General features: G+C 47.8%; 1 protein-coding gene across 1 annotated transcript; it reads right to left on the reverse strand.

Moving 5' to 3' along the window:
* Nucleotides 1–1,086: 1,086 nt before the first annotated feature.
* On the reverse strand, nucleotides 1,087–13,321 carry LOC125940667 (2-Hydroxyacid oxidase 1-like). Its single transcript, XM_049657095.1, has 3 exons — nucleotides 13,144–13,321; nucleotides 5,143–5,212; nucleotides 1,087–1,476 (listed from the first exon to the last, which is right to left on the reverse strand). Exons 1-3 carry the CDS (start codon nucleotides 13,258–13,260, stop codon nucleotides 1,394–1,396), a joined length of 270 nt encoding a protein of 89 aa, XP_049513052.1. The 5' UTR covers nucleotides 13,261–13,321; the 3' UTR covers nucleotides 1,087–1,393.
* Nucleotides 13,322–16,880: the final 3,559 nt, after the last annotated feature.

Consider the following 16,880-nt stretch of genomic DNA (forward strand, 5'->3'; position numbering starts at 1 on the left):
CGCACAACGCTGCAGCAATCGTTCAGGGGAGCGCGTACACACCAGAAAAACCACCCGTCGTCGTCGTCATCGTCCAAGCACCGACCACAGGATCGCCGCTCGTGACATTACCCGCCGGCGGCAGAAGCACAGTCCCGGTGCAATTAGGGCCCGGGCCGAGAGTGGTACGGTTTAAGACGCGAGACATGGACTATGTCACTCGCGATTGTTGCAGAGGCCGACGTAGGATTTAGCGGAGCGATTTCATAGGTCACATTAGTGACTTTGCGTACGACGCGGTAAGGGCCAGCATAACGGGAGAGGAGTTTTTCGCATAGGCCAACGCGACGTGACGGGAACCACAGCAAGACGAGCGATCCTGGAGGGAAGTTCACCTCCCGGTGTCGGCGGTCATAGAGACATTTTTGTTTGACCTGTGAAGCCGACAAGCGATCGCGGGCAACCTGACGGGCGATGTCAGCACGGGCAAGAGCATCACGAGCATAGGCAGAGGATGTGTCTGCGTGAGCATGAAGTATGGTGTCCATAGGTAATGGTGGGTCGTAGCCAAACAGTAGATAAAAAGGTGAATAGCCAGCTGTGTCGTGACGAGAAGAGTTGTAGGCGAAGATCACAAAAGGCAAGTTAATGTCCCAGTCTCGGTGATCCTCAGACACGTACAATATTTAGACAGCGTTACGGCGTTTAACGTGATTTTGGTGTTGGCTCATCGGCACTGCATCATTGGACTCTTCTGCAATGGTGAACATGTCAATGGCTATGAGGGAAAATAATTTGGACCACAGTTAGATGAAAGGCAGCAAAATAAATTCCGCGAATACCCTAATATATACCATTAGTGATTTCCACTTTGTGCAGGAAAACATCGCTGTTTTCCCGAGTTCACGTGCATTATTATCCCGGCAATTTACGCATCAAGAATCTCTAGGTTAAGTGAGGTGTGAACTGGTTGCTGCAATACAGACGGTTTAGCCACTGAGCCATTCTTCTCTACGTCAAGCGTCATGTGTTTAAGAACCTGGGTTTCCGTGCAAATCCGTTATTCCCGTTCCACTCATACTAAAGCCTACGAGGTTTAATTATGAGCATTCTTTATTCAACAAATTCATGTACATATTCACTTGAACAATAATTTCTGGTATCATCGATTACATATATTGGCAAATACGAAATCTTTGCAAGTTTCGGTTCTCAAGAACGTTGTTGAATACATACGCATACAGACACAAAGAATGTGAAAGAAAACGAAAATCGTTCCTCGTCGTGGCCCCCAGTAACACCCACGAAAAATCAAAGAAGCACGTCCGATGTCACCTCTTTCCGCTATCTCCCAAATTTGGAGCGTATACACGACCGCACAACTGAGCAGTCTCTTGAACCATGCCTTCCTCGCTTATAAGGTACTTCGAAATGGTCGCGAATGGTGATTCTTGTTGATGACAAATTCTTTGCACAGGTCCTTAGTGCCGGAACAACCTATAACGCAAGTGAAAAAGACAGCACACGCTCTCTGGTTTTAAATGAACAACACATGTAAAAGAACTACAGACCGAGGCATCACTACAGTTTCTCCTTATATCCTGGCGTGCCATGCAGGAGTAGCAGCATGCGGATAAAAAGACAGAAGGCAGGAAAGTTAACCACAAAACGTCTGGTTGCCTACCGTATGTTGTGGGACGGAAAAGGGGGGGGGGATAGAAAGACGATAAAGACAGTGGGAGAGGGGGGGGAAGAAAGACGCCGTCAGTTCGCGCACGCGCGTAGATTGCGCCATATAATCACACACGGGCCAGTCACACAGGCCAATCACACAGGCGTTCAGTCTAGAAGGACCAGTCGCCTTCCAGAAAGACAAAAGAGCCTTCACAGTCTTGTGGGCCAACGACTGATAGGTGGCGGTATTCGACTAATACCTGCAGGATACCGACCGATCGGTCATCGAAATGTACTGGAGAGTTACAACACAGGGAAACTACGGATAACCAGGGAGACAAACTTTGCCCTTTAAAATTTTTCATTTCATTTATTATACCTCAAAGGCCCCCAGTTGGGGCATTACATGAGGGATGGGTTTTAATTGCAGTGAAAGAGTCATTCCAGTGCTGCCTTGAATTGATGTGGATCGGAGTGGTACACAGCAGTTGTAGGCAGATGGTTCGAGTCCCGTGCAGTCTTCACAAAGAATGAGTGAAGATGAGTGGTAGATTGTGCTGGGGGAGGGTAAACCGCTCTGGGATGGTTTGTGCGGCTGGATAAGCGACGAACTGGTAAGATAGCCGGAACTTCGAAGGGAGCATTATAAAATTTGTGGTAAAAGCATAGCCTAGATATGTGACGTCGCAATTCAAGGTTGGTGAGGTGACCACGAGCCTTAAGCTCGGAAATGCTGGAATGGTAAGAGTACACAGAGTAAATAAAACGAGTTGCACGATTTTCGACTGTTTCTAGAATATTAGATAGGTTAGATCGATGAGGTTCCCAAATAGAGCATGCGCATTCTAACTTAGGGCGAACAAATGTGACATAAGCTATTAGTTTCACTGATGGGGGAGCGAGTCTTAAGTTTCTACGAAGAAAACTCAAAGTGCGATTCGCGGAGTTAGCTACGTGGGTTGACCAGGAGAGATTGCTTGAAAATGTTACACCAAGATATTTATAAGAGTCAGTGGATGATACTGCGGAGTCAAAAATGATATATGGTACTGGCTGGTAATGTGACCTGCGGTGGAAAGATATTAGTGAAGGTTTCTTTATATTTAGGGACATTAACCATGTGTTACACCAGGACTCGATAAGGTTTAGGTCGTTTTGAAGGGTATTAATATCCGCGTTATTTTTAATAGAACGATATACGACGCACTGACCTGTAAATAGACGAATGGTAGACGAAATATTAGCTGGGAGATCATTAATATAATTAAGAAAAAGTAGGGGTCCAACTACCGTACCTTGTGGCACACCAGAGATTACGGGGGATTGGTTAGATGACTGGGTATTAGCATAAACAAACTGTTGTCGATTGGTGAGAAAACCGAATTCGGTTGAATACAGGTGTATTAATGTTTAGTCGAGAAAGTCTTAGGGCAGCCGTTGATGCAGAACTTTGTCGAATGCTTTTTCAAAGTCTAAAAGAAGAGCATTAACGGATATGTTGAAGCCAAGGCTGGAACTAATATCGTTATAAAATAAAGCTAGTTGGGTGTCACACGAGAGTCCTGCGCGAAAGCCGTGTTGACTGGAATGAGATAAGTAATTGCAGTCTAAGAACCTAGCAATGCTTGAGTAGATCACATGTTCCATTAGTTTAGAACAAATACTAGTAAATGAAGTAGGGGGATAACGGCGGCATAAAGATGGAGGACCTTTTTTGGGTACTGGAACAACCTTACCCACTTTCAAGTCCACCGGCACCACTCCTGTTGATAGTTACTGCTAGAAAATGTGGCAGAGTACTACACTATACTATACTATACTAGTAGTACCACACTAGAGCATCCGCCGCGGTTGTGGGAAGCAAATCCTGCAGCCGGGTACCTACCGCTAACATAGGTACAAGCGCGCTCCCGGCCTGAAAGCTTTCTTCGTGGAAGATTTCTTCGTGGCTTTGATGGGTTTAGGATCATGTTCGGTTGTGGTACTGGTAGCAATGTGGAGAAGAGGGTGAAGGATGGCAACGATGGACAAAGTTCACCATCGAGACAGCACAATGTGCACCGTTACAAATAGCGCTCTGTCTCATCTATTCTTTCTTCTGCCCCACGTAATTGAGCTACGAACATCTTTTTGGTCAGTAGGTATTTAGGTGCTGTGCCAATAGGAGGAAGGCGGGCGGAGAGGCAATAAAGCATGCCCATTGGCTGGTGCAAGCAGAACGTCATATGGGGAGGGAAGGTCGAGAAGATGATTGGTTGGTGGAACTCATGGCTTCATCTGGTCGCAGTATTGGGGTGGAGACATGACATCGCGTGCACCGGGGTTGGCCTTATGAACCACTCGGTCGGCTGTGGTGGCGGAGCGGACGCGAAAGTTTCACTTAGTTTATGCGATCTGCGCATTTTTATCACCTTTTTTGAGTCATTAGCTGGTCGATAAGAGAGCTTTGAGTGTGCTTAGTGTGTGTCTTCTGTGTTTATTGTCTAAAATAAGTGAGCTGATACGGCTTGGTGGCCGCGTTTATTTCACAAACTGTAGCAGCATGTGGTTTCACCTGAAACATTATTTTCTCTCCTTCAGGATACAAGGTCCTCAATGGCGATGCGAGTGCAACTGCCACCGAGCGGTACCGCTACATACGGGTCAACAGAAACGAGAGGGAGGGGGGTGGGAGGGGAGGACGAGAGGCCGTCAGGTTCCATTGCAAGCCGTCTCCCCCCGACACACACACCATCCCATTCGTGTAATCGCCCCCCCCCCCCTTTTTGAGCATAGTAAAACGGGCCTTATATTCAGAAAAAAAGCTTGTGTAGTTGAAATGAACCTCTCCTCCTGCCACGCATTCAAATTGCACTTCCCGAGCCCTGGCCATGATGAAGTCGCTTCATGCAGTCAAAGGCGCTGTCTGCAATCGACCATCGCGCGTCGATTATCCCGCTCTCACTCTTACCACTACATTTACCCGAAGCTCGATAAAAGGCACCACAAAAACATGCCACACAGCTGTCGCTATGACGTCCTGCTGATGAACAAAATGGTGCTTTTCTCGTAACGGGCATCCATATTCTCACGAGGTGGAATACAAAACCACTCCCGTGCCAAGATTGGGGTTTACGCTAACGGAATTCGAGGATATGAAATTGATGACGGAGCCTTGCGCTACAGCGTCATACACAGCCCATCGTGCAGCTGCAGGGCGTAATATCCTACCGTCGATGGGGATTGTTTTTAATGCTTTTGCGATAGCGGGCCCTTTGTTGTGTCCTATTTTCCCAAGCTCATGCCATTTATTGAAACCAACAAGAAATACTACAATTCTCACAACCGGAACGCTCACTTGTAGCCAGTGATTCTAAGCAGACCAAATGTACGTTCATAAGAGAGAGGGGAGGGCAGAGGGGGTGGGTTGTATAGGCCTATGTTATTTCAAAAACGCAAGAAATACAAAGCGCACAGTCAATAAAAGGAGAAAAAGTGCAAGCAGCTCACCGAGAAGACGCATAGTGTGCTCGAGCTCCTCTCTCAATATGCGCAGCACTCTGTCGACACCTTGCTTGCCCTGCGAAGCGGAAAATTGCGTTGCAAAGGAAACTATGATAAAATGCAGACTTTCCGGGCATTTGACGGAGTGCAAGCTGAGCGCGCACGCGACAAGCGGTCAAGTAGTCGTCACTCAATTCACCTTCACATTTAGTGAATACTGCGCATTTTCACTTCATGTGGAGAGTACCGCATTTGTTTGGAGAAGAAAAGCATAGATGCAATGCATAAACATTACGATAATACCACACGCTGTGAGAATCTGTTTAAGAGAAGCAACAGTTGGTGGTTGTGAACAACGCCGTTCTTGTCAAGCGACAATTTTCGAGTATAGGCCAGACGACGAAGTTGGACAAGCAATTGACTGTAAACGCCCAGCTCAACGTAATCTTCTGGCAGTTCGACACCACAGGCACGTCCAATCGAAATTAGAGCCTATGCTATCACTGCACACCGACCCGAAATCGTCCTATTTGAAGTGTTTCTGAAAGCACTTGTTTGAACCCGTAGGAATGATGCGTGCGGTCCTCTTCCAGTGCTGTTTCATCGAAGTGTGCCGATGCTACCCGGATTTGCTGCGCAAGTGAACAGTGAAGCCACCTTTCTGATCACACCAACGCTGATCCGCTTCGCGTTTGTTGGCGAAATGTTCACCACGCTCCTCTACTAATTCCCGCCACTCAATGCTGCTCAACTTCCCGTTTGCAAGCCACCAGGCGCTCGCGTTCTCAACCAGGCTTCGCTGCGCATCGAATTTCCTGCTCCGCTTAATGCTTCTTGCCAGTCTCCGTCTCCTCTGAGCTCAATAGATGATTCACCCCATTTTGCATGTATTCGATATCGCGTATGCGTTTGGTGCACAATACCCCTGCTTAGTCATTGCCATATCGATTTGCACTCGTTTGGAATTAGTTTTCACTATTTATGAGAACGGCCGATCTTGCAAGAAACCCGACGCAAAATGGTAGGAAGAGGCGAAGAAACCATATCTAAAGTAATGTTGGGCTAAGCCAAGCCCACTATTCAGCCGCTAGGCCAAAAATTTAGCCACTTAAGTATCCTTATGTTATTTGAATGTGAAAGGATTGATTTATGTAATTGTTTACGTCCATCATATGTGACTGCCAGTAAAGTCCATCATAGAATGACCGCAAGTATATAATGATAGAAATCATCCCCAGCCCAGCGAACCGCGCAAGTATATTCATCCTAAATGTCTACAGTAGTCCCAAAAACCCAAGACAACGCTTCAAAGCCCTAATCACCAAGGCCACGCAACTAGCACGAGACTCTCCTTTGATCGTAGCTGGTGACTTCAACGCCCCCTACCACACCTGGGGCTACCCATACAACACTAACAAGGGGGAGAACCTCTGGCGTGAGGCTCTAAACCTAAACTTGATGCTAGTAACGGACCCGGCATTCCCCACCAGATGCGGGACATCGTCGAGCCGTGACACGACACCGGATCTCACCTTTGTCAGGAGCATCGCAGCGGTTAAGTGGACGAACCTCGGGTAGACTTTGGTAGCGACCATTATATCTTGGCCACACACCTCCAGGTCGAGCAGAAGAGACAGGGCATGTTCCAGTACACAGACTGGGACAAGTTTCGCAAGATTAGGGAAGAGCGAATGGAGAGTGAGGACAAAGGTAGCCTCGAACAATGGGTGGCACAGGTTAGAGACGACATCAAAGCTACCACCAAAGAGGTTTGTACCGACCTCCCGGTGGAAAAGATGGACAGTCGTCTGGCTCACCTGTTCCTCAGCAGCAGTCCCTCCTCACCAGGTGGAAGGGACAAAGGCTCAACCGCAGGCTCAGAAAAAAGATCGCAGAAATCAACAGAACTATAGAGGAACACTGCAGAGCCCTCTCTAAACAGCAATGGGATGAGGTGTGCAACTCGATCGACGGGCAGATGCGCAAGGGGGAACCTGGAACCTCCTAAGGCATCTCCTCGACGAGACGAACACTAAAACCAACCAACACAATACACTGGCGCGCACCCTACACGCAGCCAAGCGAGAATATTCGAGTCTGGAAATTTTATCCAGACTCGTGAAGAAATACCTGTCTGTCGCATCGGGCCCTACACCACCTTCACCTGACTACGACGGCTCCGGGAACCCTGAGCTTGACGCAGAATTCGGGATTGATGAGATCAGGCAGGCGCTCCACGCCCTCAACGGCAGATCGGTTCCGGGTCCTGACAAGATCACGAACAAAGCTCTACGGAACCTGGACGACAAGTCCATCGAATACCTAAAGGACATCATTAACCAATCATGGAGCAGTGGTATAGTTCCGGAAATGTGGAAATCGGCCGGCGTCATTCTCATCCCCAAGCCAGGCAAGCCGCCCAGCCTCGATAACCTCCGCCCAATTTCGCTCACATCGTGCGTGGGGAAGGTTGCTGAGCACGCAATTCTAAACAGGCTTTCTCGCTACCTGGAGAACCACGACATTTAGCCATACAACATGATCGGCTTCAGGGCTGGACTATCGACGCAGGACGCGATGAAGCTCATCAAGCATCACATTATTGACTGTAATACGCGGGACACGAGAGCCATACAAGGTCTAGCTCTGGAAAATGCCTTTGACAACATTCTTCACTCGTTCGTTTTAGACACAATCTCGAGCGTTAATCTGGGGAAGCACTTCCATTCCTACACGAAATCTTTTCTGTCAGACAGAGAAGCCACCCTTAAGATCGGGGACCTGACTTCAGACATGATAAAGGGGACGCCACAAGGCGCAGTCATATCCCCAACCCTCTTTAACCTCGCCATGATTGGTCTATCCAGGAAACTCTCTGCTATCGACAGTATCAGTCATACCATATACGCAGACGACGTTACCATCTGGTGTACGGGAGGTAGTGATGGACAGGTAGAGACGGCCCTGCAAGGGGCGATTGATGCTACGGTCCACGGGCCTTCGGTGCCCACCTCACAAGTCGGAACTGCTACTATATCGACCCAAGCGCAGAGGCCCCAAACCAAAGGGATGGAAGCCACTCGCCGAATGCGACATCAAACTACGGACAAACGACGGAGGCTATATTCCGAGGGTGGATGCCATCCGGATTCTCGGCATGGTGGTTGAGTCGAGTGGCTCTAACAACCAGACAGCGCTGCGAATCACTAAGAAGACGGACAATGCCATCAGATTAATAAGAGTGGGCAACCAGCAGCAAGGCCTCGGAGAAGACAACCTCGTGAGATTGGTGCATGCGTTCGTAATGTGTCATTTCACTTACGGCGCGGCCATGCACAATTGGCAAAGATCGGAGTGGTATAAGCTCAACGCATTAATCAGGAAGGCAATCAAGAGAGCCCTCGGCCTCCCCATATACACACACACGGAAAGCTTACTTCAACTCGGCATGCATAACACGCTCGAGGAATTGGCGGAAGCGCAGGAGAGGGCCTAGTTCGTCAGGCTATCTACCACACAAGCTGGAAGACACATCCTGCAGCTGCTGGGCGTTCCCCCCACAGTAGTCAAAACAAAGTTCTGCAGCATCCCTCGAGAGCAGCGGGACCGCATCACTGTCACCCCGATCCCACGAAACGTCCATCCGGAACACAACGTGGGAAGACGTCGGGCGTGCGCGAAGGCCCTCCAGGAAAAGGCTCGTGAACGGGCTTGGAAGAACAGTTTTGTAGACGCAGCTCGCTACGCCGACGGACAGGCCTTCGCTGCGGTTAGCGTAGACCATGAAAGTAAAGTAACGAACGCAATCTCGATTCGGACGACGTCCTCTGAGACCGCAGAGCAGGCTGCAATAGCGATGGCCTTATAGGACGACAAGAGGACATCAACCTACAGTGACTCGAGATCAGCCATTCGGGCATTTGCCAAAGAAACCATATCCGAGCTGGCCCTATAGGGATACAAGGAAGCAAGCAGATCAAGCCACACACAGTGATCTGGTTTCCAGCCCACATGGGACAGATCGAGGGTGCCCCGCCCAACCTCAATGAGTCGGCACACAATGCTGCGCGAGGGATTATCAACCGCGTAGCTACGAGTACCGGGCAGCGTGACGTTGGGGGTACTGACAATCGGGACTCTCCTTCCTCGTACAACGAAATTACTAAGCATTTTTACTTGGCTCGTAGGATCTATCCCCTCCCACATTGTAAACTCAATAGACCTCAGGCTTTAACACTAAGGCTTCTACAGACGGGGGCATACCCAAACCCCCTACTTCTTAACAAAATGTACCCCGAAATTCAGACAACAAATGCATGTGCACTATGCAATGACTTAGCGAGCTTACCTGACATGCTCTGGCGGTGTCCCGCGTTACGTGGCGATGAAAGCAACACTTCTATACGTTGGGATGCGGTTCTACGCAGCCACAACCTCGAAGAACAGTTATGGGCTGTCCAACGGGCCCGCGACGCGGCGGAGAGGCTTGGCCTTTCTGTCCCGACGTGGGAGCGGCCCGCTGCGCGCTGGCACGCGCCCTAAAGGACACTTATAAAGTTCTTCATCCATCCATCCATCCATCATACGTGACGTCATACATTGTCGCGTGTCCTTCACAACTCTACCTTTATCCACTTTGCTCTAATTTGCATTAACCTTAGTGCACTTTAATACACATTGCTTTAATTTTTACCCACCTTTTTACACCTTAATTCTCTTAATTCAACCCTAATCCACTTGCTCCAACTTGTACCAACCATAATCCGCCTTGCTCTAGAGAGAGAAACGAGAAGGGAAAGATATGAAGGTTAACCAAGGACGTGCCCGGTTGGCTACCCTACGCTTGGGGAGAGGGAAAGGGGAAGAATAGACAAGGAGCGAGAATACGAAAAAAAAACACAAAGAGTCAGTTATTCACACAGTCAGTCGCAGAGGAAGGTCCACTGTCACAAGCGCTCATATAGTCCAGTCTCTTTCAAGAACTGAAGAAGAGCTTTTGTGGCCTTTCGCATGCAGGAATGCGTAGGCCATGGTTCCAGAATCTTTTCCTCTGACAGCACTCTGCTATCTAACATGCTGAGTTGAGCTTGAAGAATCCGTCGTTGAGCGTCAAAAGCTGGGCAATGACACAGAAGGTGCTCTAGCGTCTCATCGCAGCCGCACAAATTGCATGCCGCACTGTTAGCCATTCCTATTAGGAATGAATAGGAATTTGTAAATGGCGCCGCCCAACCACACGCGACACAGTAAAATTGTTTCACCACGGGAGAGTCCAGGTGGCAGGCGAAGTCGCAATTTAGGGTCGAGAGAATGCAAGCGTGAGTTGCTGAAACCTGGTGAATTCCATCTTTGAAATGTGATGTGGCGAGCAAGTGATTGAAGTTGCCGCGCAGCGTCCGTTCTTGAGAGTGGTATAGGCACTCGCTGATGTTTTTGATGAGCCGAGCGAGCAGCTTCATCGGCGCTGTCGTTGCCAACAATTCCGCAGTGGGAATTGCTCTAATTCCTTACTCCTTGCTCTAATTTATAACAAACTTAATATACCTTAATCCACGCTGATGAAGATTTCTGGTAGCACTCGTTGAGGACAATGCCGGCTTTTTTGCCTTATGGGACATTTTTTTACCTTATGGCACATTATTAAGAACAGTTGCTACACTGATTCCATGTGACCTATCGTGTAAAACGCCAGCAGCAGCCAGTAATTGTAAAGCGGAGGGAAGAGGCAAAGCGTCGCTATAATTATTCCACTCGAACTTCAAGTGGTTAGTTGTGTAGCCATGCATGCATGCATTTCATTTATTAGGGGACTTTTGACTGGTCAAACAATGCAATATAACTGCAACGGTCGGTAACTCTCGCGTAAAAAAAGTGCCGAAGAGGCACGTGAGGCAGACAACTATACGTAAATAGATACGCTGCCTTTATCACAAATCCCATTTGTCATCAATGGGGAAATAACTAATAAGGCGAAGCTTTCTTTGCCTCGTCGCCTGGTTTGGGCATACTGGTTTCTGTCTTGCACGATGTGTCCTGAAGAGCAAGGACTTAAGCTAACCTCATCAGGCTTGTGCCAGTGATGTTTCACTGGTGGGCTGGGGTTTTGACCCCGTCCACCTGCATTTGGGCTGCTTACTGCTGTTTCGCACGATGGGCCAGCCCTCGAGATTGTGTTAAGCAATATATTATGCACCGTGTGCAGGAAGTGTATTCTGGAAGTATCCGCTTAGTGCACATGACCATTTCGTCTGCTGCTGAAGTTCCCATTGGCTGGGTTGGAGTACGCGTCAGGCGCAATCAGGCGCGCCAGCCAATCAGCACTTCAGCTGCAGCAGAAGTGGGCATGTCCACTAGGTGTAAAATTATAAAAAATGAGGTCACTGATGTGATTTCCAACATAAACAAAATGGGGTCAAAGCGTGCAGTGAGGAAGGAGAAGACACAGGCTAGGAGCAACTATCGAGAGGATTAGGAACGTCTTCGGTATTCAGCGGAGCGTACTCTAATGAAAACGCGTGAGCATGCTGGCTCGTAAATGCAAAGTTAAGCAGCATCGGGTGGTGGTGATGCGCAACGTCGATGCGCAGCGAAGAATGGTACAGAACGAGAATGCAGACGTGCTGGTAAATGCGAAACCAGGTCTCGCCGTGATATGCAGTGATGACACAGCTGCGAAACGTGACCATGTCGATTGCAACTGCAATTAATTAATTAATTGTGGGATTTTACGTGCCAAAACCAGTTCTGATTATGAGGCACGCCGTAGTGGGGGACTCCGGAAATTTGGACCACCTGGGGTTCTTTAACGTGCACCTAAATCTAAGTACACGGGTGTTTTCGCATTTCGCCCCCATCGAAATGCGGCCGCCGTAGCCGGGATTCGATCCCGCGACCTCGTGCTCAGCAGCCCAACACCATAGCCACTGTGCAACCGCGGCGGGTGATTGCAACTGCAAACACATGCTGTGAGAAACACTTCTTGCTGGACAAGCAGACTGATATGACGTAGATAACTGTTCAAGCAGGGGAAGCATCGCTTGTTGATAGCCACCCGTGGACATGCCCCAAAGGTTCAATTCGTTACTCCCATAAGGTATAAAAAAAATGTCACAGTTTCGCCCTAAGGGCGAAGCAATGAATGCGATAGCAACACAGCAATGTCATACGAAGTAAGGTGAGCGGCCTTGGTAGCAATATGAATTGTAGTAAACATGAGCTGATTAAGTAAGCAGGTGTGCTGCGGCGTAAGTAGACCGACATGAAGAGAGACTCGATGACCACGAGAAGGCGCGTGTGAAACGGTGGTATTGATGAGAAGCGCTTACCGTGGGCAGCGCGTGCGAAGGGACACACCTGTAGTGCTGCACTGCCGATCTGGGCAGCATTGCATGTGTAGCGTGCGTTGGAAAATGTGGCCCGACTATTACTAACTGAATGAACAAGCGTGGTGTGAGCGCGCACAAACAAACATGAATAGATCACACTGAATGACTGCAGCCAACGACTGTCAAAACGCTGGCAGCGAGCTCATATGCCGCGCAGCGGGCGAAGGTACGTTCGGTCTATCGCTTCATCGGAAACTGAGAGCCGTGTGGAGATAAGAGACGGTGCGGTCGAACGAACGACGAGCGCGGTTGTTCGCAGCGTAGAAGTGCCCCCCCCCCGCTCCCTCCGGCGCTGGCTTCCCGCTTCCTTGCTTGCGCGTGGGAGAGATAAGAGACTGTGCGGACGAGCGACGAGCGCGGTTGTTGGCAGAAAAGTGCCCCCCCCCCCCCCCCCCTGCTTCCTCCGGCGCTGGCTTTCCGCTGCCTTGCTTGCGCGTGGGAGATTGAGTGCGTACGCTCTCCGTGATAGCGCGCGTCCCCGCACGCTTCCGCTGGGGCATACGGCTCGCGGCGAAGATTTTATCTATACGGAACCTCACGGCGACGGCGACGACGACGGCAGAAATCCGGTTGAAGTGTCCATATAATTGCTCTTGCAATAAAAGTAAGAAACCTGGCTTACGTCACATGCGAGTCCCCAGAGCACAGGCCGTCCCACGAACACTGCCCGAGCTCCTAGCGCGAGCGCCTTAACCACGTCGGCACCTTTACGCACTCCGCTATCCAGGTATATTTCCATCTTGTCACCAACAGCGGTGACGATCTCAGGCACACGTCAATCTGAAACAGGTGTATGCGGCTTCTAAAGAATTGCAGGCCGGTATCCAGGGTTTCCCGTGCGCGAGCGAAATGCAAGGACATTTTTCTACTATCACAAAACAAGGTCCTGGGCATGGAGGTTCAGAGGACGAAGTGGGGAATACACACGCAGCGAGCGTTGTGTGGATAGGCGTATCTACCGGGGGGAGGGGGGGCACCAGGCCCCTCCTCACGGTCAATAGTGGGAGGCAACGTATGTCATTTGCCCCCTCCGCGCCCCACTTTTGAAAGTCGGCTCGTTCGGCTGCACGATGCCAAGTACAACAAAAGTACAACTAAAGCTAAATTTGCGTTCTTATTGTAGTGGCCACGTAATTAATGCTTTTCGTTACTACGCATCCCCTGCTTGGACAGCGTGTATGGCGAGGCGCTGGATTCACTATACACGCTCGTATTGGGGAGAAGGCCTGGCGCTGGACAGTTCGATCCCGCCGTAAGAAATTTCGGCTTGCGCTACTTGCATCATGCCCACTTTTTTGGAACTGGCTAACCGTATTTGAAAACACAATCGGCTTGCTATATTTAACCTACGGACGATGGGGGAGGTCCGGAAAAAGTATTTTAATCAGTCGCGCCGAACGATTGATGTGTCTTACCGCATGAAGTTGTTGAATTATCAAAAATTGGAACTACTGAATCTCCGTCCAGACATAGTCTTCATAGCGTTGCAATCTTAGTATCTTATCACCATCAAAAATCTAATCAAGTCACTGACAGGTTTAACTGTAAAATTTCATTGTGTAATCACGACTTAGCGTAGATATGTTCCTGAAAATGACTTCGGTCGAAGGTGCAGAGCTATTTCGATACCAATAGAACACTGAACAGATTTTTTTCAGACGGCACGTGTCACTTGTGATTTTGTAGATTTTACTTTCAGGCCGTTTCTACATAAGAGCTACACTATTACTTCTTTCCCGGAAGGAGCTAGAACAGCAGATATTTCATGTTTTGATGAAATGAAGGCCAATTTTTGGTGACGTATACCGAAAATTTGACCTGTGTAGGTTGCTTATGTGTTTGAAATAAAAGTTACTGAACATTTGCTTTCTTACAAATTTTATGCGTTCTACACGAAATTTAGTTGTTCCCCCAGTATCCTCGGTTAGCTATGCGTGGCACGGTTTCTATATTTATTCAAAGTACGGAGGAATGTTCTGAGCATGTTTATTCTGTGTGGGTTCATAAAAGCCTTTTGGGAAATTTCTCATTGAAGTGTTTCAGGATGTCAGACCTCTGCTAGTAGAAATGCTTCCCAGACTCATAAAAGAAATGCACGAGATGCGGACTTGAATTTTCAGCGCAATGCATTACCAAACTTTCACTTTCCTGCTTAAAATGCAAGAGCTGCAGATAATTTCTAAACCCTTGTTTTTGCATGTGTTTTTGTATATCTTACGAGATCTATAGTTTGTTTCTACGTGTCCCCAGTGAGCTAAACATGGCTACTTGTTTATATCTGAAGAAAATCAGAAGCATGAATGGGCAATATGGGCAAACGGCGATATTCGATATTCTAATTGACATTAAAAGAAACAAATGGAGCTGGGCAGGCCACGCTATGCGTAGGTTCGATAACCGGTCGACCATTAGAGTTACAGAATGGATACCAAGAGAAGCGAAGAGCAGTCGCGGACGGCAGAGGACTAGGTGGGATGATGAAGTTAAAAAATTATCAGGCGCAAGTTGTAATCAGCTAGCGCAAGACTGGGGTAATTGGAGATCGCAGGGAGAGACATTCGTCCGGCAGTGGACATACATATAGGCTGATGATGATGGGGAATATATAGGCAATTTTCCAAATGAGTGGATTAAATTCGCCTTTTCCAATGGAATATACGGCTTCGCTGTCATAATTACAACTACAACTGAGGGCATATTTTGCGAACATAGCGGGGACAATACGCCAAGTTTATGTGCGATCGCCGGTAAATTCCTGTTGATCAAATACAGCTTTAAAAGAACTGTAAGCAAGTATTCAAAAGTATCACGCTGCTTTTAATAGCGTAGGTTTCTCAATGTCCTAAGAAAACTTCGTTTAAATAATTTTACACTTTGACGGAATAGGCAGCATTTTAAGTGCAATGTGTCGCGATGTTTTAATGTTTCTCAATTATGTAGAAGCTTACAAACAATTAAATAAAAAAACGCTCGATTTTTTTTCTTATTATTTTTCATGCGTGATATATGTTCACGTGGTGTCCTCACTGAACTAAAGGCAGCAGCTTTATATTTTGTAACTCTTAGAAACAGGTAATGTTTGATGTGTAGGTAAAGTTCAAAATAGATGGGTAATTGGGGCTTTCGTAATAAATTACGTATGCAAGCACTCCAGACTGTTTTGAGCCTTTCTAACGATCGGGGCAGAATTGAATTCATTACCCTGACAGAACTATAAACGATGACTAAACTTAGCGAAAATTGATGGTATGGTATGAAAACTCTCTGTAGGAAGATAAATGAGGTTGAATTAAACACTGTCCTAGTAAATGTTGGGAAACACCATTGTAAATGTTATCGCGAAGTAACATGTGCGGTATTGAAATACCGTCTTTATTTTACAACCAGAAGTGCTCAAAAGCATCACATGCGGGCAAGGTTTCAAACGGAACAGTCATATACGGCCAACTTTTTCAACTTTGCGGTATTATTACAGGAAACTGAAACTTTTATTGAAACTGTTGGACGAAAACTGCCTCGCTGGAAATTTGGTTGTAATGATCCAAGGTCGCACACATCTGCTGCCTTTATTTCTTGTGAATATTGCAAGTCAATTATGGTCAGTGCGCTTCGTTGTGTATAACATCGACGATGCTATTACCTTACTAGCGGTACGTCCGTGTTGTAGACCTAAACACCAAGTACGATTCTTTGCTAAATTAATGCAATTGTGCAACAAATGTGCATTTTTATGCGCTTTGCACTGCATGCTGCTGGGCGGGATCAGCGAACTCTGGGCACTCACTGCCTTTTGTCCGTGAATCATCTTGAGCTTTTATATAGTAGCAAGAAATAAATTGAAATTAAAATAATTTGTCGGGCCCCGATGGTTCACCATGTGAGGTTCATCCATAGATCTATCTCTGTTAAATAAACAAATATTACTTACGCATTCGCGTGCATTTTCACTTATTGTATTGGTAATTCGAAATATATATTGTTATAGTGCGTTAAGGGTAGTGGAGCAGCAGCATCAACAGCAACAACAACATTAGGCATGCAGCGAGGTAGAGAAGGACGACGTGCAGCATCGGCACCCACATGCCCTACGGCTCCCTGCAATAAACGTCTTCTAAACACACCCCGTAACAGACCCCGTAAACGCCTTCTTACGTTTAGGTTACGTTAGCACAGGTTACGGGGTGCATAGAAGACGTTTATTTCAGGGAGCCGTAGGGCAAGTGGGTGCCGATGCCGCACGTCATCCTTCTGTACCTCGCTGCATGCCTAATGTTGTTGTTGCTGATGCTGCTGCTCCACTACCCTTGACACACTGTAACAATATACATATACAGGGTGTCCCAGCTATCATGCAGCACG

The sequence above is a fragment of the Dermacentor silvarum genome, chromosome 10 (assembly GCF_013339745.2).
Source record: "Dermacentor silvarum isolate Dsil-2018 chromosome 10, BIME_Dsil_1.4, whole genome shotgun sequence".
Lineage (NCBI taxonomy): Eukaryota > Metazoa > Arthropoda > Arachnida > Ixodida > Ixodidae > Dermacentor > Dermacentor silvarum.

What these genes read in the sequence shown, in the direction of transcription:
- LOC125940667 (XM_049657095.1), bottom strand. Translation starts at nt 13,260, where the DNA reads ATGGAAATATACCTGGATAGCGGAGTGCGTAAAGGTGCCGACGTGGTT. An exon ending in TCTGGGGACTCGCATGTGAC is followed by an intron (nt 5,213 to 13,143) that starts GTAAGCCAGGTT and finishes TCCGCTTCGCAG; the next exon opens with GGCAAGCAAGGTGTCGACAG. An exon ending in GCACACTATGCGTCTTCTCG is followed by an intron (nt 1,477 to 5,142) that starts GTGAGCTGCTTG and finishes CTTGCGTTATAG; the next exon opens with GTTGTTCCGGCACTAAGGAC.